This window comes from Eurosta solidaginis, chromosome 2, assembly GCF_040869045.1.
Source record: "Eurosta solidaginis isolate ZX-2024a chromosome 2, ASM4086904v1, whole genome shotgun sequence".
Taxonomy (NCBI): Eukaryota; Metazoa; Arthropoda; class Insecta; order Diptera; family Tephritidae; genus Eurosta; species Eurosta solidaginis.
Window position 1 is genome coordinate 3,415,197 of NC_090320.1, and position 23,960 is coordinate 3,439,156.

The 23,960-nt window shown below is 35.3% G+C and overlaps 2 protein-coding genes across 3 annotated transcripts; one reads left to right on the forward strand and one right to left on the reverse strand.

The window, feature by feature from the left end:
• The first annotated feature begins 12,380 nt into the window (after positions 1-12,380).
• On the forward strand, positions 12,381-16,130 carry NimB1 (Nimrod B1). Of its 2 annotated transcripts, none has more exons than XM_067764079.1 (4): positions 12,381-12,663; positions 12,735-13,295; positions 13,367-13,564; positions 14,880-16,130. In XM_067764079.1, the coding sequence occupies exons 1-4, from the start codon at positions 12,485-12,487 to the stop codon at positions 15,154-15,156; spliced, it is 1,215 nt and encodes a 404-aa protein (XP_067620180.1). In that variant the 5' UTR covers positions 12,381-12,484; the 3' UTR covers positions 15,157-16,130. The 2 variants fall into 2 exon arrangements, with proteins under 2 accessions (XP_067620180.1, XP_067620181.1); XM_067764080.1 differs by having other exon boundaries at positions 14,867-14,996.
• On the reverse strand, positions 15,167-18,583 carry NimB2 (Nimrod B2). The gene is made up of 3 exons (XM_067764077.1): positions 17,898-18,583; positions 15,639-16,175; positions 15,167-15,572 (listed from the first exon to the last, which is right to left on the reverse strand). Exons 1-3 carry the CDS (start codon positions 18,455-18,457, stop codon positions 15,263-15,265), a joined length of 1,407 nt encoding a protein of 468 aa, XP_067620178.1. The 5' UTR covers positions 18,458-18,583; the 3' UTR covers positions 15,167-15,262.
• Positions 18,584-23,960: the final 5,377 nt, after the last annotated feature.

A 23,960-nucleotide genomic window follows, 5' to 3' on the forward strand; every position in this document is an offset into this window, starting at 1 on the left:
AAAATATGCAAATTCATGTTTGCCACTAAATATGGGCATTTCATTGCCACATTGTCCGGCATTAACTACTACAAATGGGCCGAAGAAGGTTAAATGTGTAAGTGTATATGTTTTCTAGTTCTTTGTTTAGGTAAAGTGGTGTTAGTACTTTTTTATTTGATTTGATACATCAACTTCCGGCGCAGTACCATTTTGACATTAGTCCATAGAGTTTTTATTTATGTCTGTGGGTATGTCACCATGCTGCCACGCCACCTTGTATGGTTCCGGCATGATTGGATCCATAACTAACAAAATCAATTTTTCGAACATTACTTCAAAGGATTATAAACATTTCCCCATTTACAGGTTGCCATCTTCCTCATCTACAGAAATGTATGCGTTCTTCCTCATCGCACATTCGGATTATTTAACGAAATGAATTTAGTTAGTTGGTTAAGTGTCCTCTTAGGCATAAGGGCTAATCACATTCAACACGCCGTCTGCAGACTACAACCACAATAAAGCAAAGCTTGACGACAACCGAAGCCAAGCATTGGCTTCTTGATTACTTTGAAAGCGGCAGCCCCCAAAATAAATGACAGCAAATAGTAGCGAAAAATTTAGAAAAAAATATTAATTATGTTTAAAAAACGCCAAAAAGAATGATTTTAGCTTTTATTATCTGTTATTTACTTCTATTTTAGTTTTTATTGACAAAATAAAAAGGACGCCACTCACTGTCGCTTCCCAAAAACAGAATTAGGTTAATCTGGCTACAACAGCTGTCGTGATTGATTGTCGTGCTGCTCTGTCGCGCCGAAAATAGCGACGCTCATAAGAACATGTGTAAAAGTAATATGACAGATGTGGCGGCTACACCGCCGTCGTGAATGTAGTCAGCTCTATTCTTCAGCCAGCAGTATATTTGGCGCAGATGATAAATTTTTGCTCATAAATTTGTAGTTTCTTGGTTCGAATGCCCATAATTTTTTATTTCTTTATGATCAATCAGAACCCGAAGAGAATTATCGAAAATTGATTAAAGGGCCAAATTCAGCAGGCCAACAGAAAAATGTGTAGGGTTGCGGGAATGGGTTAGAAAAATATAGCTTGCATAAATACTCATAAAAACACGTAACATATATTTTAAACTAACCTTGCAAAAAATGCGATTAGCCTAGGTTGAATCCGGGATGAGTCGCAAAGGAATATGCGACCAATGCCAGTTTTGATCTCTTTGTATGAGCTGAACTGTCCCCGTTTGTTTGGGTATGTCCTATGAAGAGACTAACTGTACCCATTTATACCCGAAAGAGATCGATAGGACCCATCCTCTTTGTAGACATATGGGATTATAAGAAGACTAGTTCGATGGGATTATAAGAAGGCCTTTCGGTTCTGCAAGGACTAAAATAGGCCCCAGACGCATTTTTCATCACAGAAACACAATCGAAGGGTTTGCCAAGCCACAAATTTGAGCGCGTGGAACAGCTTTTCTAAATGGAATAAAAAATATTATCCGAAAATGTAACCCTAACTCCGGCGTAGTCGTTAAGTCCTAGTAATTTAGGTTCGGTATAGGGCCCCGCATTTTTCTTAAATAATTCGATTCATTCGCCTGTAATCTTTTTTATTTTATTTCGTTGCTATTTTTTTTTTAATTCTTTAAAGTGGGCTACATAGATATGAAACTGACTAATCCCAACTGTACCCGAAAGCGACTATACGGGATCAGTTATGTCCAAATTTAGACAAAAGAGTCCAATCGGATATAAGTCTCTTTAGGGATTAATCGCACAATTTTTTGCAGGGGAATTACTAGACGAACACATCCATATTTGTGGAAGCTAAAAATTACCTTCAGTTTAATGTTTATATGTCTCCCGCATTCATCTACCACTCACTTGACTGACATTCATGCGTTGAAATGCGCTGTTAGCCATCGAACTCTGATAAAACAAGTAAGAACGGGACTGTCTTCGGCTGTGCCGAAGACTTCATACCTTTCATGAATGGGGCTGAACAATAATCTTATCCCGTTCGTAATCTCCGAATAATCGGATGTATAAGATAAGAAATATATAGTGAACAGATGTACATACCTTAACGATTTTTAAGATAAATATAAAATAAAAAACAGGTAGGTACTTTGTGTGAGGATGCAAAGTTTCAGGTTTTTTGTGGTCTGCGTGTAAAAACTATGACTACGAATCACGTATTTCAAAAATATATGACGAAAACGTAACTATTTGATGAAATTTGATGAATTTTGAAGATTCTAGCCGTAAAAAAGGGGTCAAAATGACAGTTTATATGAAGTATATAATATATATACGACCGATCTCTATGATTTTTTCAGACAACAATATATGCTATATACGAAAGCATTTTGTGATTTTTTCAGACAACAATATATGCTATATACGTAAGCATTTTGTGAAATTTGAAGCTTCTAACTGTTAAAACGGGGCAGAAATTGCGCAAAGTTTCTTATCTGAACAATCGGTTGTATGAGATATATACTATGTGTACCACCGATCTCAATGATTTTTTCAGACATCAATATATGCTATACACGTAAGCAGTAGGTGAAATTTGAAGCTTCTAGCTGTTAAAATGGGGCCGAAATCGTAAAAAAAATATATATATACTATATATATACTATATATACCATTATATATATATTATATATATCACCGATCTCTATGATTTTTTGACACAACAATACATACTATATACGTAAGCAATCGGTGAAATTTGAAGCTGATAACTGTTAAAATGGGGAAGAAATTGCGCAAAGTTTCTTATCTGAACAATCGGTTGTATGGGATATATACTATATATACCACCGGTATCTATGATTTTCTCAGACAACAATATATGCTATACACGTAAGCATTTGGTGAAATTTGAACATATCTAAACGATTTTTAAGATAAATATAAAATAAAAAATAGGTAGGTAATCTGTGTGAGGATGCAATGCTTCACGTTTTTTGTGGTCTGCATGTAAAAACTATGGCTACGAATCACGTATTTCAAAAATATATGACGTAAACGTAACTATTTGATGAAATTTGATGAATCTTGAAGCTTCTAGCCGTAAAAAAGGGGTCAATATGACAGTTTATATGAAGTATATAATATATATAACACCGATCTCTATGATTTTTTCAGACAACAATATATGCTATATACGAAAGCATTTTGTGAAATTTGAAGCTTCTAACTGTTAAAACGGGGCAGAAATTGCGCAAAGTTTCTTATCTGAACAATCGGTTGTATGAGATATATACTATTTATACCACCGATCTCAATGATTTTTTCAGACATCAATATATGCTATATACGTAAGCAATCAGTGAAATTTGAAGCTTATAGCTGTTAAAATGGGGTAGAAATTGCGAAAAGTTTCTTATCTGAACAATCGGTTGTATGAGATATATACTATATATACAACCGATCTCTATGATTTTTTCAGACAACAATATATGCTATATAAGTAAATATTCGGTGAAATTTGAAGCTTCTAGCTGTTAAAATGGGGCTAAAATTTGCGAAAATATATATATATATAATATATATATATACTATATATACCACCATATATATACTATATATACCACCATATATATACTATATATACCACCGATCTTTATGATTTTTTCAGACAACAATATATGCTATATACGTAAGCATTCGCTGAAATTTGAAGCCTCTAGCTCTTAAAATAGGGCAGTAATTACGAAAAGTTCCTTATCTGAACAATCGGTTGTGGGGGATATATACTATATATACGACCGATCTCATAAATTTTTTCAGGCAACAATATGTGCAATATACGAAAGTATATGGTGAAGTTTGAAGCTTCAATCTGTTAAATTGGGTAAGATATTACAAAAATCCTCTTTTTCTGAAAAATCGGTTGTATGGAGGATATATGCTATAGTGGTCCGATCCGGTCGGTTCCGACAAATGTCTAATCGGACACCCAAATACACCTGCTCACCAAATTTTATCAAGATATCTCAAAAATTGAGGGACTAGTTTGCATACAAACAGACAGACGGACAGACGGACATGGCTAAATCAACTCAGCTCTTCAACCTGATTATTTCGGTATACTTAATGGTGGGTCTATCTATTTTCCTTTAAGGACTTACAATTTTCGGTTTCGTGACGAAATTAATATACCATTTCATTTTCATGAAAGGTATAAAAATAGGACGCAGTTTCTTATAGACTGCAGTATTGTTTTAATTTGTTACGGGTTCAAATCCCGTTCAGTTTTCTTTTAAATTTTTCTTTTTTTTATCGAAACCAGAAAAGGCTAATGTGCGCAAAATATTTATTTATATCTTTACAAAAGGTATGACATTTTTTTAATTCATCCTACCCTACTCTGAAAGATAACGTCAAATCCTTACTACACTTATTCCAGATTGAAGGGAGTTGTATTTCCGAATAGGTACCTGGATTGTAGAATTTTTCATTTAGATTTAAGAATAGCTAATTGGATTTCAGAAGGTGCGAATAGAAATTCAGAAAAGGCAATTTGATTTCAGAAAATTGAAAATGGATTTCAGAATTTTTAATTAAATTCCAAAATGTCCAAATTGAATTTCAGAAATATCGGAAATCGGCATTTAGATATCAAAATGTATTAAATAACATATAACATGTATATTGGAACGATTTTCCGTCAACCCTTGTCAAATTTGATTTCGAGACAAACCAGCACAACGCCGATGACGGAACATTGTTCCAATTTACATCAATGATCCATTCTTTGGATATAAGTTAAAATAGGATATATGTACATACATATGCATGGGATTGCATATACATACAAAAAAAAAAAAAAAAGGTATGTATATTTAGAAAAATTTTGAAACATAATAATTCTCCAACAGTCATAACTCGCATCGCAATTGCGTATGCATAGAAGGTTGTAGCGGATTGTAATGCTCGAGTACAACAAATACCAGGCAGCTTTCGCTTCTTTTCCATTCTTCTAGGTACTGAGACCTTACACTTTTGCAACAAATTGGCTTTTACGACAATATTGTATAAAATAGTTGCATTTTACATGGAAGTCTTTAAAAATAATGAAATTCAATTTTTTTTTTAATCCTATGTTCACATTCCGAAATGGTTACCGATTCTGAAAATCGAATGGAGTTTTCTGAAATAAAATAAACCATTTCTGCAACCAAATTAACATTTTCTGAAATCCGAACGATTTTTTCTGAAATACGAAAAAAATATTTCGTAAAAATTCCTGAAAACAAAGGAAAGATTGGATTGATTTTGCGCCATAGAAACCATTCCTTTATTTATGCAATTAATTTTCTCGACAGCTCAGAAAAATTTTCTTAAAAAATAAAACAATTATATAAAAAAAAATTAAAAATTTAATTGTGTAACTGTCACAGATTTCTAGTCGAGCTCCACAACTTTACAGTCGAGTACTATTTCTTAGGCCCACTTGCAGAACGGCAAGTTACTTTTTAAGCTTAGGGTTAGTTTAATAAAAGTTTGCAAAAATGTATGAGCATAGCCCCTCATGTCTGGTTGGCTCTGAGTTAAAATTTTCAATTGCCATTATGCAAGTGAGCCTTATTCACTGAGATAACTCGTACATGTAAATATTGTGAAAAATGTTCAATCAAATATTCTTAATTGAAAAAAATTAAGAAACACTTTTCCTCAATTTAAAGAAAAGTTTTGAACAAAAAGAAGAAATTTTTCCGCATTATATTGAAATTATTTAAAGAAAATGTTTTCCTCATTTTCGATAAGTTTTAAGTAAGTGTAGGTTTTAGCAAAATTATGGTATACTACGTTGCTTTGTAAGAAAATGCGCTTTATCGGCAAAATTTTTTAATTTGGTGCATTATCTACTTTTTCTCTTGTTAGGTAAAAAAAAAAAAAATGTTGACTAAATTTAACGGAATTTGAACCCAGACCCAATTTATAGAACACCGCGGTCTATACAGCTGCGCCAAATACTACACAAAATAACTATAGGTTAACAGCGAACTTCAATTCAGGAATGGTAGTCGATCGATTGAGTGGTGAGATGCATGCGAGAGATCATACTATGTACATATAACTAACGGTACTTTTTAACTTCGAAAAATTTGGATGAGTTTGTGTATATATATTGAAGGCATGTGAGGAGTAATTATGTATGCAAGTCATATTTTTTTTAACCGTGTGCTCAGAGGAAGACGGCAACATGGAAATAATGCTCGAAAATTTTTGCTAGTTCCTGTTCCGTCGCGAAACTTTAAAAACGTAAGTTGAATCGCGAGTGAAAAATGTGTGAAATATTATGAAAGAATAATTACTATTAAAAATAGTTATCATTAAAAGTAAGCTAAGATCAATTTATTTAAATGAAAATGTAAAAAGTTCAGTGTATTGCATTTATGTAAGAAAATTTTAAGTTCACAAGCCGCGATAGTACAACAAGTGGCTGCGGAAGCACGAATGTTCCAGAAGTGCAGAAAAAGTCTATACATATGTATGTATGTAGCTATATATGCGCATTTGTGTAATTAGGTATGTACATTAGACCGTTTCATACATAATGTTAAATTTTCTGTTTGCGCTCTTTGGTAGTAATATTGCAAGTTGAAATTAGTTTTATCTCCCAATTCAATGCGCATACCTACATACATACCTGTGTGTATGTACATATATAAAATTGTTGCTTTTAAAAAATCGTTACAGCGCAAAGCAAGAAAAAAGTGGTTTAAGGTTTTTTTTGAAATAAAATATTGAGCAATATTGCTGTAAATATGTTATTATATAAAAATGAAAAAAGTATGTAAGTGAAGTGAAAGTTGCTAAATATGTAAAAATGCTCTGAAATATGAATCGTAATTTATAGACAAAATTAATAAAAATGTATGAAAAAAAGAAGTGGAAATCATACAATCAAGAAGAGAGAATTAATTTATATTCAGGTAAGGTGAGTAATTAATTTTTGTTTCTATTACTTTTTCAAGCAATTACCACCTGGTACTCCACTTTTTTTTGGACGAGTATTATCTTATAAAATTATCTCCAATATTTTTTAATCCATAAATACTTAGTCACGTATTGGATTTTGTGATGCTATGTCCTCTTTACGTAGATTCACAGCTCTTACGTATATGACCTGATTAATTTTTTCAGAATTCGGCATAATCTATTGCGATGTTCTTATCGTATCAGTTCGAGGAATTTCATAAAATCACCTGGGAATTTGTGCGTCGTATGGTCGTCGCCGTGGTGTGTTAGTAGCGTGCCCAGCCTGCCACGTCGAGGGTCCTGTGTTCAACTCCCAGGCAAAATAACAACATAAAAGTAGAAAAAAGTACTTTTTATTGGAAACAAGAATACTTATCGGGGTCGCCCACGGTAGTGATTTGGCAAGCACGCCGAGTGTATTTCTGCCATAAAAATCTTCTTAGTCAAAGTTCATTTGGCTTGCATATGCCGTTTGGAGTCGGCATAAGACACATAGGTCCCGTCCCACCAATTTGTAGAGAAAATGAAAAACAAGCATGACGCATATTAAAAGATCGTAAGTTGCATTTTTCTGAAATTAAAGCAAACCACTTTGAGTTTGAAGCCGTAGTTGTCACTACCAGTGTTTCCAGGAAAAAGAATTTCTTTGGGGCTAGTATTTAGAAAAAAAAAAGGCTAGAAAGGGCTAAATTTCTTCAAGAAAATCCAAAACTCGTTGCAAAAAGAGCTAAAAGTATACATATGTTATATTTTTCAATGTAAGTTTTCACATTTATTTCAAATCAAACTTAAACAAAGTTATAAAAAAGGTACAGAAATAAGGTACAAGAGGGGTACATAAATAATATTGTTTTTATAGTTCATTTTATATTTGTTAATATCAAAAATACGTTTTTCTTAACTTTTGTTTTGTCATTTGGATGTAAGTATTGTCAAAAAGTAAGAAGTATTTTTCAACTACTACAACCACGGCACGGCTATAGGTTCGCCAAAAACCCGACTTGCCAAAATGTTGGCCGATGAAAATAAATTTAAATTTTTCCCAATTTTTTTATTAAATTTTTAACGTCCTACGAATGTACGAATCACCATTAAAATACACGTGTCCCATATTCAAGTTTATGTTGGGACTTCAAAATTTATGATTTCCTCCTCAGAAGATGAATTATTATTTTTGATACACTCATAAATATTTTTTGTGTTCATAAATTTTAAGAAATCGTTGTTTATTTCAAAGTCATAACAGCATTTATTCAGCCGTTTAAGACCACTTTTTATTATCAGAAGCGAATTCAACATAACTAAACTCATTTTGTTTCTATGTTTGCTTTTAATCAAACTCGTGTTTGAAAACGTTCCTGCAACTTCATAATTACTTAGTGGCAGCACAAAATCGACAAGCTTTTGCAATTACACTGTTTAACTTCAAACCAAAAACTTAATGTTAAAGTCACATTTTTCCAATTTTTCCGCTGCATTTGTAATCTCGTGTGGTTTTCGTTTGTGAAATATGAAAACCTTTGAGGTTTTACAATTTTCAATGTATTTTCAACCGAAAAGAAATCTTCTTTGCTAAGCGTTTCTATATTGTGCGTAAAACGTTGCCTTAATTGCTCTACTAATTTAATTATGAAGTCGCGACATATATTACGTATCTTTCTTTCAATGAATTCGTCGATACATTTATTTTTTTAATTCGTATATATTCTTCAAAGGTATAATGAAAATAGGGTACGGGAGACAAAAATTTATTATAGTCTGATGTTAAAGGGTCGAAACTCTTAGAAGGTGACACTATGCTGTTGCACAAGCTGGAAAGCAAATATACAATCTCATAACACGGTTTATCGATTAAAGTTTTTGTTACCAGTTGAGTACCGAGTTGCCATATCATACATAACGAAAGAAATAAAATTAAACTTCGACATACATAAAATACATTACGAATTTCACAATACGTATTGCCGAAATAGTTTTGAAGCCAGAAAGAGGCAAATATTTTAAAGAGGGCCAAAAAAAAAACAGCTAGGGGCTAAATCGGAATTTTTGAAGCTAAACGCAAAAATAAAATAATTTAAAAAAAAATTTAAGTTAAACGGTTTTATGGAAAACAATACTTACATGAAGTAATAATAATACTAAAAGCTAGAAATAATAATTAGGTCCTAGGTACTAGTCATCAGACTCCTCATCAATCTAGGGTGTTGATCAGACAATTAAATAAAAGCGTTGGGCGCGTGAAATTATTATTATTACTTAATGTAAGTATTGTTTTCTATAAAACCGTTTAACTTAAAAATTTTGTTTTTTAATTATTTATCTTTCAAGTTTTTAATCTTTGTTTAATTGCCTATTATTTGTCATTCTATTTAGTTCATTTAGTGACTCATTGTTACAAGGGTTCTTGCCTGACACTTTGTTACAATCTAGGTCACAAAATCTTTCCAAAGGCTCTACTCTTCCGCCACCTGGCGGCGATTATTTTCATAGGTCGCTTTATATTTATGTGTTCCAAATATGAGCCAAATCGGACCACAAATACGATTCTTTGAAATATTTTGATCCATGCGCCACCTATCGGAGTTTTTTCATATTATTTCATTGTCATCGGGTTCTGAACTATATTCCAAATTTCAAGCTTGTAGCTTATCGGGAAGTTGCTTAAATTTTAATTACAAAATTCGTTCAAAGCGGCCGTGTGGCCGGCCTGCCAAGTCAAGCTAAATAAAACCGTTTAAAACGGGATGAAACATGGTGATTGGATTGTTTTTTTGACGCAAAATGTAACTTTAGAAAAAATTTTATAAAATGGGTGTGACACCTACCATATTAAATAGAAGAAAATGAAAAAGTTCTGCAGGGCAAAATCAAAAGCCCCTGGAATCATGGAAGGAATACTGTTCGTGGTTATACATATACGGTTCTGGCTCACCCTGGTCCACGCCTTCACATATAAAACTAAGGGCCACTCCCTTTTAAAACCCTCATTAATACCTTTAATTTGATACCCATATCGTACAAACACATTCTAGAGTCACCCCTGGTCCACCTTTATGGCGATATCTCGAAATGGCGTCGCCCTATAGAACTAAGGCCCACTACCTTTTAAAATACTAATTAACGCCTTTCATTTGATTCCCATATCGTACAAACACATATCTCTAAAAGGCGTCCACCTATAGAACTAAGGTCCGTCCCATTTCAAAATACTCTCTAATACCTTTCATTTGATACCCATGTCATACAAACACATTCCAGGGTTACCCTAGGTTCATTTTCCTACATGGTGATTTTCCCTTATTTGACAAAGGATGAAGGAAAATCGTTCCAAAAAATGTCACTCTTGGTCTACAATTTCGGACTCTTATCGGACTCATAATTAAGAGCGCTTCGAAAATATTTCACGGGTGATTTAAAAAAAAAAAAAAATTATAAAGAAATGCGTTATAATTTAACCAAATTTTCATATTTAAAAAAATATGCGATTAAAACGAATTGATAGCTGAAGAAAGATAGCAAAGGCAAGTTGCTCCACTTTTTAGTATTACCATTAGTATGTGTCCATGAAAAATACAAATTTGTCTCCAAAGCTGAGTATGTAATGTTCGGTTACACCCGAACTTAGCCTTCTTTACTTGTTATATTTGGTTTGGAGACAAACCGGTTTCGGCGTTGCGTCATCATCATCACGACATGCTTGAGGCACAAGAATGCTGTTTCAGGGTACCGCAACATCAGATAGAAATCTAAAAGACTACCTAAAATTTGACTTAACATTTTTTTTAAAGTGTGCGTGTTCGTCATCCGATTTTGCTAATTTTTATTAAGCATACATATAGTAATAGGAGTAACGTTCCTGCCAAATTTCATCATGATATCTTTAACGACTGCAAAATTACAGCTTGCAAAACTTTTAAATTACCTTCCTTTAAAAGTGGGCGGTGCCACGCCCATTGTCCAAAATTTTACAAATTTTCTATTTTGCGTCATAAGGTCAACCCACCTACCAAGTTTCATAGCTTTGGTAATGAACTATTGCACTTTTTCGGTTTTTCGAAATTTTCGACTTCGAAAAAGTGGGCGTGCTTATGGACCGTTTTCGTTCATTTTATATAGCGATGTGAGATGAGCGCCCGTGAACTTACATACCAAATTTCATTAAGATACCTGAAAATTTACTCAAGTTATCGTGTTTACGGACAGACGGACGGACATTGCTAAATTAATTTCTTTTTTCGCCCAGATCATTTTGATATATAGATGTCTATATCTATCTCGATTAGTTTATGCCGTTACGGGGTACGGTTATGCGAACAAAATTAATATACTGTGTGTGCTTTACTCAGCTGTGTATAAAAAGGTCGCGTCCTGTACCTAGCAATAGCAAAAAAGGAGACCGTCATCTTCACGAAGACGCATATTCTTACTATCAGGAATATGACGGTTAGGAACCAGCAAATAAAAACCGGCCGTTTCGGAGCACTATTGAGGAGCTTGCGAAAGGGTTGCGCACTCTATAGCGAATCTCAGTAGATAAATAGAAATCACAGGAGGACCAAAAATCTGCAAAAGGAAGCTGCATGCATTAGGTTCAGATTTTATACTCTTATATGGTCGTGAAATTTCGGCGGACGCAATGAAGCACAGGAAGCAGCGAACCACCCTCACCTCCATCAAAAGAAGAGGGTCGCTACGAATTGCTTCAGCTTACTACACGGTCTCCGCTGAACTTGTTCTCATAATTCCAGGAACCATACAAATATATCATATCGCTGAAGAGCGAAGAGCAATATTCAACAGCGGAACAGAAGCGAGTAGAGATGCTGGCAACGAACGTGGAAGAGCAGTACTGCAGGAAAGTGGACCACGGAACTAATTATCGAACTAAACCCATAGTTGGAGCGGCCTTACGAAGAGGTCGACTTCTACCTGACTCATTTTTTAAACAGACACAGTTACTTCCATTCACCTACTCCATCTCCCACTCCAACTCTCACTCCCACTCCAACTGTTAGTCTCACTACACCCCCACTCATATATGGAATCTGTTTAACCAATTTGGTATTCTTTCGTGAAATATTTGCAAAGATGAAACGAATTTTAATATTCCTATTAGAGGCATGGATCCGAGTAATTTTCCGAAAAATCATCATTTATATATATGTAGATTAGGAAAATGAACTGCAAAAAATACGTGTTGAAAAAACGGCGACTTACTTTAAGTACTTATCAAAGTTCGACTTGCCCCAGAAAAGTAACATTACAATTACTGATTAGATTTCCCTTTGCTGAGCGCGTTCATCGTTTTATTATCAAGCAACTGACATTTCCATTGCTTTTGACAGTTCGATCAGTGAATATAAAAACAAACATAATTGTTGTGTACCTCAGTTTTTAGAATAAATTTCAGGAGTAATAAAATGTTGGTCTTTTTCCAACACTAGTTTTATTTACAAAAATATATACACAGAGCATACACCAAAATGCTTTCGAGATCAATACTTCTCTCAGTCATTCTTTTTATTGCAACAATTCTATGCGCCGCAACACAAAACGACAAGACCGAGCAGTTATATGGTGATATTTACTATGAGATTGGTGCTTTTTCCTTGCACTATAACGATCCAAATAATCATGAACACAAGTGCCAGCGCGAAGTGCCGTGAGTATTTCTTCAAATGAGTTCCAAATTCATAACATAGCATAATCAATTTAACTCATTTTCCAACTCAGTGCGCGTTTCTTTCAAACCTCACTGGACGCGCCTCTACATGGCAATGGATCCACAATCCACTGGCAACGCATCGAAGTCTGTTGTGACGGTTACACGCGCGCCCATTTCGCTGCCGATCAATGCGTGCCCGACCGCTCAGCTGTTTCGCCAAATAACTGTCGTAATGGCTTTTGCCACGCGCCCAATCAATGTGAATGCTTTGCCGAATTCATACGCAACGAACTCGGCGCATGTGTGCACACTTGCCCGATTGCATGCGAACATGGACGTTGTTATTTGAATGGCACATGCCAATGTGATCCTGGCTATACGCTGGATTTAGAGACGAGTAAATTTTGTCGCCCGAATTGTCGGCAGTCGTGTGGCACGCATCAGGAATGTATGGCACCAGGTAAATGTGATTGTGTCGAGGGCTATAAAATGACGCAGGATATGGCTTGTCAGCCGATTTGTACACCCGATTGTGGTCATGGCAAGTGCATAGGTCCGAATAAGTGTCAATGCTTCCAGGGTTATATTAAGCGTCCCATGCGTAATGTATGCGAGGCTGAGTGCTACATGTAAGTATGTACTTAGTTTTGTCAAATATTTTAAAGGGTTTCTTTTACACTATTCAAAACATATTTTACAGAAGTTGCGAAAATGGTTTCTGTGAGTCACGAAATAATTGTCAATGTCGCGTTGGTTATAAATATGATGCCGATACTACCAGTTGCTTACCCGATTGTGGGGATAATTGTCGTGATGGGATTTGTATTGGGCCTGGATTGTGTAAATGCTTCGCCGGTTATGAGTTTAGAGGCACAAACTGCGAGCCAATATGCAACCGGTTAGTGGAATTATTTATAGCAATAAAATCATTCTCTTACTGGAAAGAACTTAACCAAAATTTCCATCGACGTGAGCCAGATTCACCTATCTTTGATTTTTGCTGCCACTTGTAGATAATGCATCTAATATTTTAAGATGGATTCAGAGTTCATTTGCATTCTGATATTTTTTCAAATTTCCCATTTACACATTTTTCGACTCAAAAGCTCCGATACTCTGTTTTGCACAATATGAATCCTTTTCAGGTGCATATTCTGGACTTAGGGCAAGCCAAATGTAATTAATGTCCCACAGACTCATCATACACTTTTTAATAATTATTATTTTGAAGGGGAAGGTATGTAATTTCCTATTCGCTCAGCATTTTTAACATTAGAAAAGATAGCTTTTTTGCCCGTAAAAGAAGCATTCAAAAGTCATTGATCTCCATTCGATGTTTAAAATTTGGTTAGAGCATTGAATATACTAAAGCCATTTACCGAGCATTATGATACTTCCTTGAGGTCTGGCAGCAGTATCCACTTGAAAGATTTGGGAAATCGTAGCCATGTATAGTTGGTCAGAGATGTACGCTAGACGTCGCAGTATATTTTGGACCAATCGTTACAAAATTAGTTTTTATTAGTTTTTGAGGCGAGTCTTACCTTAAAAATTTATTAGGAAGTTAGGAGATATGCGATCGGCTTATTAGAAGACCAAGTGGCCAAACTATCATTCAAACATCGATATTCATTGAGTCCACTAACGTACTGTCAAATCAGATTTACACTCAGGGTTATTCGTGACAAGACATCAAATCGGACAACGACAGTATGCCTTGAGTAGGAGAGGGATAGTTTTTAGTTATCCTTTATCACTTTAGATCTCTAACGTGGATGATCACCTAAAGATCTTCCTCTCTCTTAGGGCATCGCAGTTAATTCGGGAACATATTCGACTAGAACGTAAAAATATGGGGTTTGAAGTTTCTTATAGATGAAGAAGAAGATCCCGAAAGTCTAAATAAAGTCGAAGGCGTCCTTACTTCCTTTTGCTGATCTTTACGGGTTTTAATAAGCTTATAAAAAAAACCTAATCAGAGTGAGGGCAAAATACTTATAGAAAGTCAAATTTGGTCGTAATGTAAAAATTTGAGGTTTGCCAATATGAGCAATTGGAAGTATTTTCGAACTGACTCTAATCTTAAAGCATCTCGTAGTCTTTCCCGTTTGCTTTAATCCCCGCACAATCCTTATCGTGTATAAGCACCCAAATTTCTGCAATAATTCTACTTGCATTCAGGCTACTTAAATAAATACAGCTTTTTTTAATAGAGACTGTGGCTACTACGGCGACTGCTTGGAGCCGGCTACATGCGGTTGCAAATTAACTAAACAACTTTGTGGAGCAGGACTTTGTGATCGGAGTGGATATTGCGTTTGTCCCATCGGAATGACACACTTCATTGACAGATGCATTGATGTCAGTCAGTTGAATGAACTCATAACCGGCTATAAACAAAAAGAGTACTTTAATCGACAACTGAGACGCGAGTTCGAGATATTCATAGGAAGCCGATTTCAATTTTCACATGAGCAAAATCCCAACTAGTAAATATAATATATATTTTTTTGTTATATAAAAAAATTGTGTTATTAGCATTTTATTTATTCGAAATGATTGGTAGGCTCAAAGTTTAACGAAAATAAATCATATCTTAAACCGCTACGCATGTTTGACGTCCTTTGATGCCCGATTTGCGATAGCCTGGCTTACAGACACAAAAGTTTGGTGAAGTGCAATAGCCATTCGGGCAACCCTGCGCGCAGTGTGGTTGACAAACATTCTTCTGTATCGGATCCAATACATAACCAGGATTACAATTGCAGCTATTCGCGCCATCACAGATGCCATTCAAACAAGGTTGATCACAGTGAGGTACACATTTCGTGCCGGCGGCGTCTAACTCGAAACCTCTGCCGCAATCGCAGACTTCGGGTGCAACACAGCGTCCTTTCTCGCAGCCGCTGTTGGGAAGATAACAAATTTTAATTAAAAAGCAGTAAAACACTTTTCCTCAGGGCTATACTTACAGCGTACATATAGGCTCACAAACGCCATCAATCCTTTGGAATCCCTTTTTGCAAGTACACACACCAGGTGAGGTGCAATCGCCATTATCACAGTTGTCACATTTTGGCTCGCATATGCCACCAGCCGTGAAACGGTAGCCATCATAGCAGTCACACTTGTTTGGCGCTACACATTTGCCATAATCGCAAGGTTTAGTACATTGTGGTATACAAAATTGTTGTGTTTTCGGTTCTAGCGCGTAGCCAGTCTTACACTGGCATTGATTTTTTGCATCACATATACCGTTACCGCAGCCGATGGGGCATGTTGAGATACATTTATCTTCGTGATTGCGTACATGCCCGGGTATGCAAACGCAGGTGTTGGGAGCCGTGCAAATGCCATTCGGGCAGTCATCAAAGCAGATCGGATCACAGCGCGAGTAGACGTGGGGGTTACGTACATAGCCATCGCAACAAATTTGAATTTTGCTCTTGTCAGCGCTGGTACCGTTGCCGACTGGGATCACCGTTTTATCGCGAACTAGCGAGAGGGTACTTGAAAAGAATTTTAATGAATAAACATTTTTAAAAATAGTGGTTATAGACGTCCGAGTGGAAGATCATCTTATCTTTGCTACCAATTCGAAAACGCCGCATCTCAAGATTTGTTTCATATAGGCCGTATATCACGCCAAAATATACTTAAGTTATACTCAGATGCGACGTTTCTAGAACAAACTCTGAAAAATGGTGCTTTCAACAAGATTTAAGGATAACATGTTTTCGAAACGGCAACCGAGCTAGGGTGATATTCCGCTCAGCAAATGGGTATAGAAATGGTTGTGTAAACTTTGGTAGTTCTACCTAGATATATGCCTAGAGAGTATTTGTAAAATATAAATCTAAAATAATTTTTAAAATAGTAATATATTGTTCAAAAAAGATTTAATTGAATTAAGCTGAAGACCTAAAGGCTAAAGAAGGAATGATAAATTATGATTAATTTTATAAAAAAAGGTGACTAACTGAAATGAATTTTTTCTATTCTATCGTTTCTGCCTTCGACTTTGCTATAATTAACTTACTAGGAAAATTTATAAAAAACCATCAGGTAATAAAATAGGTTTCAAACTCACAGTTAATGAGAAACAAATTTTGTCATCTAACGAATCAATCATTAGGTCATTAGAAGATGCTAAATATAAAAAAAAAAAATAATAAGGAACTACAAATTGAATGCTTTTATTACTTATTTGCATAATTGAGTAAAGTGAGGTAAGCGTACATTAGGGTCACCCATAGCCGTGGGCACAATTTAGTTTTAAGGTTTGTTAGTTTGCATCCCCTAGTTTTTTGAGTATTGATGTAATATATGTGATCCACTTGAAATGAGCAGAGTTCTTCAAAATATACATAATCGAAAAATACTATGGAGGTACATTCAACTTGCCAATAAAAAATGATCGGTCCTGCAAGACTCGCAAACGTATGTGGAAAATTCCCAATTACAAAAATGTGATAATGAGGACGGGTCCAGAAAACGATCTAAGATACAATTAAGTACTTACTTGCAAAGTAAAAATTTTTTGTCGCTGTAGACTTCACATAATACCAAATCAAACACTCATATACTTGCTCTTGAGCAATGAGATAAGAAAAATTAAAAGTTAGTCACAGTACAAATCGCAAAAAACAAATTGAACTAAGTAAACAGTATTTAGTTCTTGGTTTGGTTTAAATAGGGTTATCATCACAAGGAGGATGTTAGGGTCATAAGTTCAATATTATTCAATTTGTCTTAAATTATGTATGCATGTTGCTGGAATATATGCGTCTCCTATCTTGCTTTTGTGTGAAAATATATTTGATACACTAATGCGTTTATTTTGAAAATTGCTACATTTTTAGTAACATATTTGAATATATCTGGCAAGCCTAAGATGCTGTAACATCCACGTAGATTATCGTTTTTCCCAAAAAATTTTTTTCAATTTCCTCGTTGCTTCTAATTTAATATAAGAAGTTTTTCTAGTTGTATGTCCTTGATTAGTATGGTTACACTTATCTGAAATGGACCATAGAGCGCTGATTTTGCAGTTTTTCCTATTTTTTTTAAACGCTATAAAAGCGAAATAAGACTGCACTTAAATCTCGCCTTTCAAGTTAAATATTGGCATTGGTAGGACTACATTTAAAGATTATGTCAAAAACTAGTAGAGCTTAATCAAATACACAACAAATTTTCCATACACGTTTTACCCCCATTCATAAACCTACGCCACTTCTGTGTAACAGATGCCAGATGCCATTTGTGAGCGTGTCCTGTTAATGAACTCTGCTGTGGCATCCAGAAACTGCGGTAATCGCACACGTTGACGAGTACTTCCATTATCACTGTTATAATTGCCGCCGCTATTGTAAACACCACCACTGTTGTAAGTATCTCCACTGCTATATAATCCGCCATTGGTGTAACTTCCACCGCCATTGAAACTGCTTTTATTGCTATTATCTGCACCATAATAATGATATTCCCCACCGCCAGCCAAGTGACTGCCACCATCGAATTGACTACCACCTGCGTAATGTGTTCTGTCATCTTGATTAATGCCATTCACACCCACATAGCCACCCTGATAGGTGTCAGCAGGCACAAAGGTGCGATTATATTGTGCTGTGTAATTGTTAGCATTGTAATTGGGTTCATTATAAACTAAATTGCCTGAATTCGGAGCAGCGGGGTGATGTGTCTTAATGCCAGAAGTTTTTATTTGCGCATGTGCACCAATTGCCAGCAGCAACACCAGTGCGCCGTACTTAAAAGTGGGCGTTTGCATTTTTCATGCAAATTATTAAGATGAGATCACTTGGAGTGCCAATTTGTGGTTAATAATATTTTTGTGTTTTCTGGTTATTAAAATAAGACACGTCCGACTTTAACGAAAGCTACGCTTCAACTGAATTTCTTTTCATCGCGAAATTTATTTGAAAAGATTTATTTATTTGCTTACATAATGTATTCATGGATAACGCCTATGTGTATGTGTTTTTAAAATCCAAGCTACGGATTTAATTTTTTTTTTGCTCAAAACGCTTATGTATGTACAAAAATATTATTTTAGTGTGCGGTGTTTTTATTTTCAATACAGAATAATCAAGTGAATAGGATGGTTTTTTTCCTCTGTTGGGCTTGACTTTCGTTTTTATATAAAAAAATAATCTAAAATGGCTATGAAGTAAAAAGTTCAAACCCCACTCCCGGTAGAAAATACTTTGAAGAGACTTGTCACTTTATCCGCATATGATCCCAAAAGCAAAACGCACACGATACGAAAGATCGTTCAAAAACCATCACAAACTTATTCTGAAAATATCATTATCAATTAATGGCTTAAATCATCCTGAAAACACAGCCGATATGACTCACAGCTAGGAACGAAATGATCCCGAAATAGTATCGAATTGATCGCGAAAGCAATCCCGAACGGGTCATCGAAAGATACAAAAATAGTCAAGAAATCCCGAAAATAATCCCAATATTGTCCTCAAATCATCGCGAATTTATCCCGACATTATCCATTAATAGTATAGACATTATCGCAAAATAGTCCCGAATTGATCACGAAAGAAATCCGGTAATATCTTTCAAGGGATCGTGAAAACAGTCCAAAAATTATCTAAAACCGCCAAAAATGATTCCAAAATGGTGCCAAAACGTACCGGAGAATATTCATGAAGAGATTCAGAATTTATCCCGAAAAAATCCAAGGTTGTCCCCAAATTTATATAAATCTATCCCCAAGTTATTAATAAAGGGTATACAGAAATTATAAAGATTAAGTATCAAACCGATCCCTGAAACAATTCCGAAATGATCCGATCGAAAATATCATTGGTCTTGGCCAAATAAAATAAAAAACTTTTTACTTGGAGAAAAGCTGAGGAGCATCGATAACACTCATTTCTCGAATTTAACTTTTTCGATCTATAATTAACGGCCGATACCAAAAATCGTTGGTATAAATCAAAAGTTACAACAATAAGGCGCGTCAAGCGAAAAGTTGAATAAAATAAAGCACGTATTTTAATTCCAAATTCTAATTTCATATTATGATAAAGGCGGCCGTCATGGTGTGGTGGTAGCGTGCTCTGCCTCTCATACCTAAGGTCCTGGGTTCAAGTCCCGGGAAAAGAAAAATCCAAAATTTTAAAATCAGTTTTTTCAATTAAAAAATAGCTTTTCCAGCGGAGTTGCGCTTCGGAAGTGATTTGCAAATACTCCGAGTGTATTTCTGCCATGAAAAGTTTCTCAGAGAAAATTCGTCTGCCTTGCAAATGCCGTTCAGGGTCAGATCCCATCTCGTTGTTTGGACAATTTTCAAGGAGCACGACGCATATTAAAAAAGCAGCTCGTCCTTAGCCTCCTCGGAGGTACATAAATCATGCCAATTATTTATTATTATTATTATTTTTTTTTTTTAATATTATAAGAAGTGAAAAATTTTATCCTTATTATTTTCCGTAATGAAAAAGTAAAGTATTAAAGCTTAGTTAAAAAGTTTTTTGTTCTAAACTTTCTCATGTGGATTTTTTTTTTGAGTAAGGATATTCATATGAATAAAATTTCACAATGTAACAAAAATTGGAATTAAAACCAAGTATATAATTTTTTTTTTTAATTAAGAAATTAATTCTATTAAACATTTCTAATTGTATGATGATACAAAATAAAAATTTTGTCTATAAAAGTGCGGGAAATTTATTTCCTTTCGATGGCTGTTTGGAAATTTGTTTTTGACATTAATACGATCTTGTGAAGATAATTAATGTCAATAACGTCTCGAATTAAGGTCACTGAATTTAGTCTGCATTCAAAAAATAGTTAATGAAAATTGATCGCAATTCCATTGACATTATTGCACATCACCGTTTAAGTGGCTTATGTGTTGTTAGAGAGTATGAACTCTCTAAACAACAGACTAGACGCTCGCCGCTTCCCGTCAGCAATATCTGACAACAACTACGACGCTATATGTATATCTATCACAGCTGTTTGTCATTTTGTTTTCTTGTTGTCTTTTATACTTCTGAGAATATTTGATAACGTCACTTTCTGAACTGAGATTCAACACCGGTATTGAACTTGCACAGATTCATACTTTTGTTTACTCTGTGTAAATCTTGCTTTGTTGTCTTTGACTTAATTGTATCAAAGACGGTAGCGGCATGGAATCATACATAAACTGCTTTTGTTGGCAGCAGTGAGCAATTATTGTTAGCTTTAGCTAAATATTCATAATGCGAATATGTTACTGATTTCTTATCTTCTTAATCCGAGGGCGCTTTATATTAGTCATTTCAACCTTTTGTTATGAACAGAAGTGATTTTAAATAAAAAGATGATAAAAAAAATGTTAATATAAAAATGTGTTATATAAATGGACCAAAAATCAAAGGCAATTTTTCCTTTAATACAGACATAATCTTGTTGAATTTTGACTAAAAATCTTTAACAATAGCTCCTGTAAAAGAATTTTTGGATTTATAACTATAAAGGTGGAGCGCAATCTTTCAATTTAAGGCAAACCATGTACTTGGGATTAACTAATTGATTATTTAAAGTTTAAACACGCACTCTACCTTTATAATTTTAAATCTCAAAATTCTTTTACAAGAGCTATTGTTAAAATTTTTTAGTCAAAATTCAACAAGACTATGTCTGTATTAAAGGAAAAATTGCCTTCTATTTTTTGGTCCATTTGTATAAAGGTAGTCCTTAAAATTTTTTTATCATCTTTTTATTTTCAATTTTTTGTACTGCCTACAAAAAGGCAATTGCAACTTTGATTAGTAATTTAAGTAATTGCTAAGTGAAAATTATTATCTTTATTTATTTGTTCAAACAAGCAAGATTTAATAGAATTAGTGGAATTTTCGCTGACAACACTGGCGAAAACAACAGAATTCCACCTCGCATCATAACAAGAGAATTCCACCTCGTTTGTAAGCTACTTAATTTGCACAACTGAAAATCGTGGTGAATTCGCATACGCCTGAAAGTCTAAAAGAATCGTAGTGAAAGTCGCGTACGCCTAAAAGTATGCAGGGACGTGCATTGAGTTGGGCCTTCAACGAGGTGGAATTCTACAACGCCTGCAACACTCAGGAGGCTAGCCAAGAAGGTATGGCCTAATCTTCTAAATAGTTCGACTTGCGGTTTACGTAGCTCAAATTTTTTGATCAAACATTGCACTGTCGCCGAGTTTTAAACTATATTTCAGGTTTCAAGTCTCTAGATATCCAGGAAGCTAGTTAAAAGTCGATTGCAAAATTCCCAATTTAAAACTAGTTTTCTCAATATCTCGATCCATGCGCCGCCTAGCGGAATTTTTTTGATAAAATATTGCATTGTCACCGGGTTCGGACTTACTTCCCAAGTTTCATGTCTCTAGCTCATTGGGAAGTTACTCGAAAATCGATCACAAGATTCCCCCCGTTTTTAAAGGATTTGCAGTTATCTTGACTAGTGCGCCACCTAGCGAAACTTTGTTTTCTATAAGTTGTATTGTCCCCAGGCCTCTAACTAAGTGCCAAGTTTCAAGTCTCTAGGTAACCGGGAAGTTAGTTAAAAATGGATGGAAAGATTCACAAATTATCCCTCGTTTTTCAGGGATTTGTAGTTATCTCAATTAGCATGCCACCTATCGGAACTTTGTTTTCTACAAATTGTATTGTCACCGGTTCTCGAACTATGAGCTAATTTACAAGTCTCTAGGTAACCGGGAAGTTAGTTAAAAATGGATTGAAAAATTCCCAAATTAAAATTATTTTTCCTAATATCTCGATCCATGCGCCACCTAGTAGAATTTTTTTGATCAAATATTACATTGTCACCGGGTTCTGACCCACGGCCCAAGTTTCAAATCTCTAGCTCATCGGCAAGTTACTCAAAAATCGATCGCAAGATTCCCCTCGTTTTTCAGGGATTTGTAGTTATCTAAATTAGCGCACCACTGAGCGGAAGTTTGTTTCTTATAAATTGTATTGTCACCACGTCTCGAACTATGTGCTAAGTTACAAGTCTCTAGGTAACCGGGAAGTTAGTTAAAAATGGATTGAAAGATTCACAAATTAAAATTAATTTTCCTAATATCTCGATCCATGCGCCATCTAGCGTAATTTTTTTGGCAAAATATTGCATTGCCACCGGGTTCTGACTTACGGCTCAAGTCTCATATCTCCAGCTCACCGGGAAGTTACTCAAAAATCGATTGCAAGATTCCCTGCGTTTTTTCAGGGATTTTCGTTTATCGCGATTCGTCTGCCACCTGGCGGCATTTTACTTTCCACGAATTGTAGTGCCATCGACTCGCAAACTATGTGCTAAGTTTCAAGTCTCTGGATCACCGAGAAGTTAGTTAAAAATCGATCGCAAAATTACCATTTTAAAATTAATTTTCTGTATATCTCGATCCGTGTGCCACCTAGCGGATTTTTTTCCACTCGCATTGTAATGTCTCTCAGATCTGAACTATGTTCTAAGTATCAAGTGTCTAGTTCAACGGGAAGTTACCGAAAATGACTTTTCCGTGGCACGAAAATTTGTATGGAAATGAGGGGACAAACTTGAAAGCGATAAAGGAAAAAATTAAAATAAAAAAATACATTTTTTTACCAATGATTTATTTATTTTTCGGTGCCCTTTATAAATAAAAAAAAAATACTTGGTTCCAGTCTCACACTTGCCGAGCTACCAAAGAGATGTACGAAATATGCGGACTGTAGAGCGGTCGTGCAGCACAACGCCGGCAGAGCTTCGAATATGAGCAGTAGTAGTAATGTGTTTATATGGAGAACGTTTGAGCTAGAAATTCACGCGTGCGATGTATAGTGCTTGAAGGACGAGCTAAAAATGCTTGCTTTACGAAATATCAGTGGCTGGGCTCACACGACATGAAGGGGAATGCCGACGCTCTATGAAACTCTCGGGTGCACCACTGCTGTAGAGTAACAGTTCAATCGTATGTGCTTTTCATAATTTTTCTTCATATATAGTTTTTTTTTTGCACAAAGTCTTTGAGTTGATTCCATTATTATTTGAAGTGGATGTTGTTGTTGTTGTAGCAGTGTTTTTGTCTACTACGGAGATTGTAGGTGTGAGTGGGAGCAGCCGTAGAGCTGGTGGCGCCGTGAGGCGCGAGCAGCAGCGGGTACTTGTGGCTTGCTGAGCTGCTGAAAGGAAGTGGGGGGGGGGGGGGGGCGGGGGGGCACAAAGGCGTAGACTACGGGACGCCCTTGGGCGTGAAAAGCAATGAGCCACAAAATATTTATAGAAGTTAT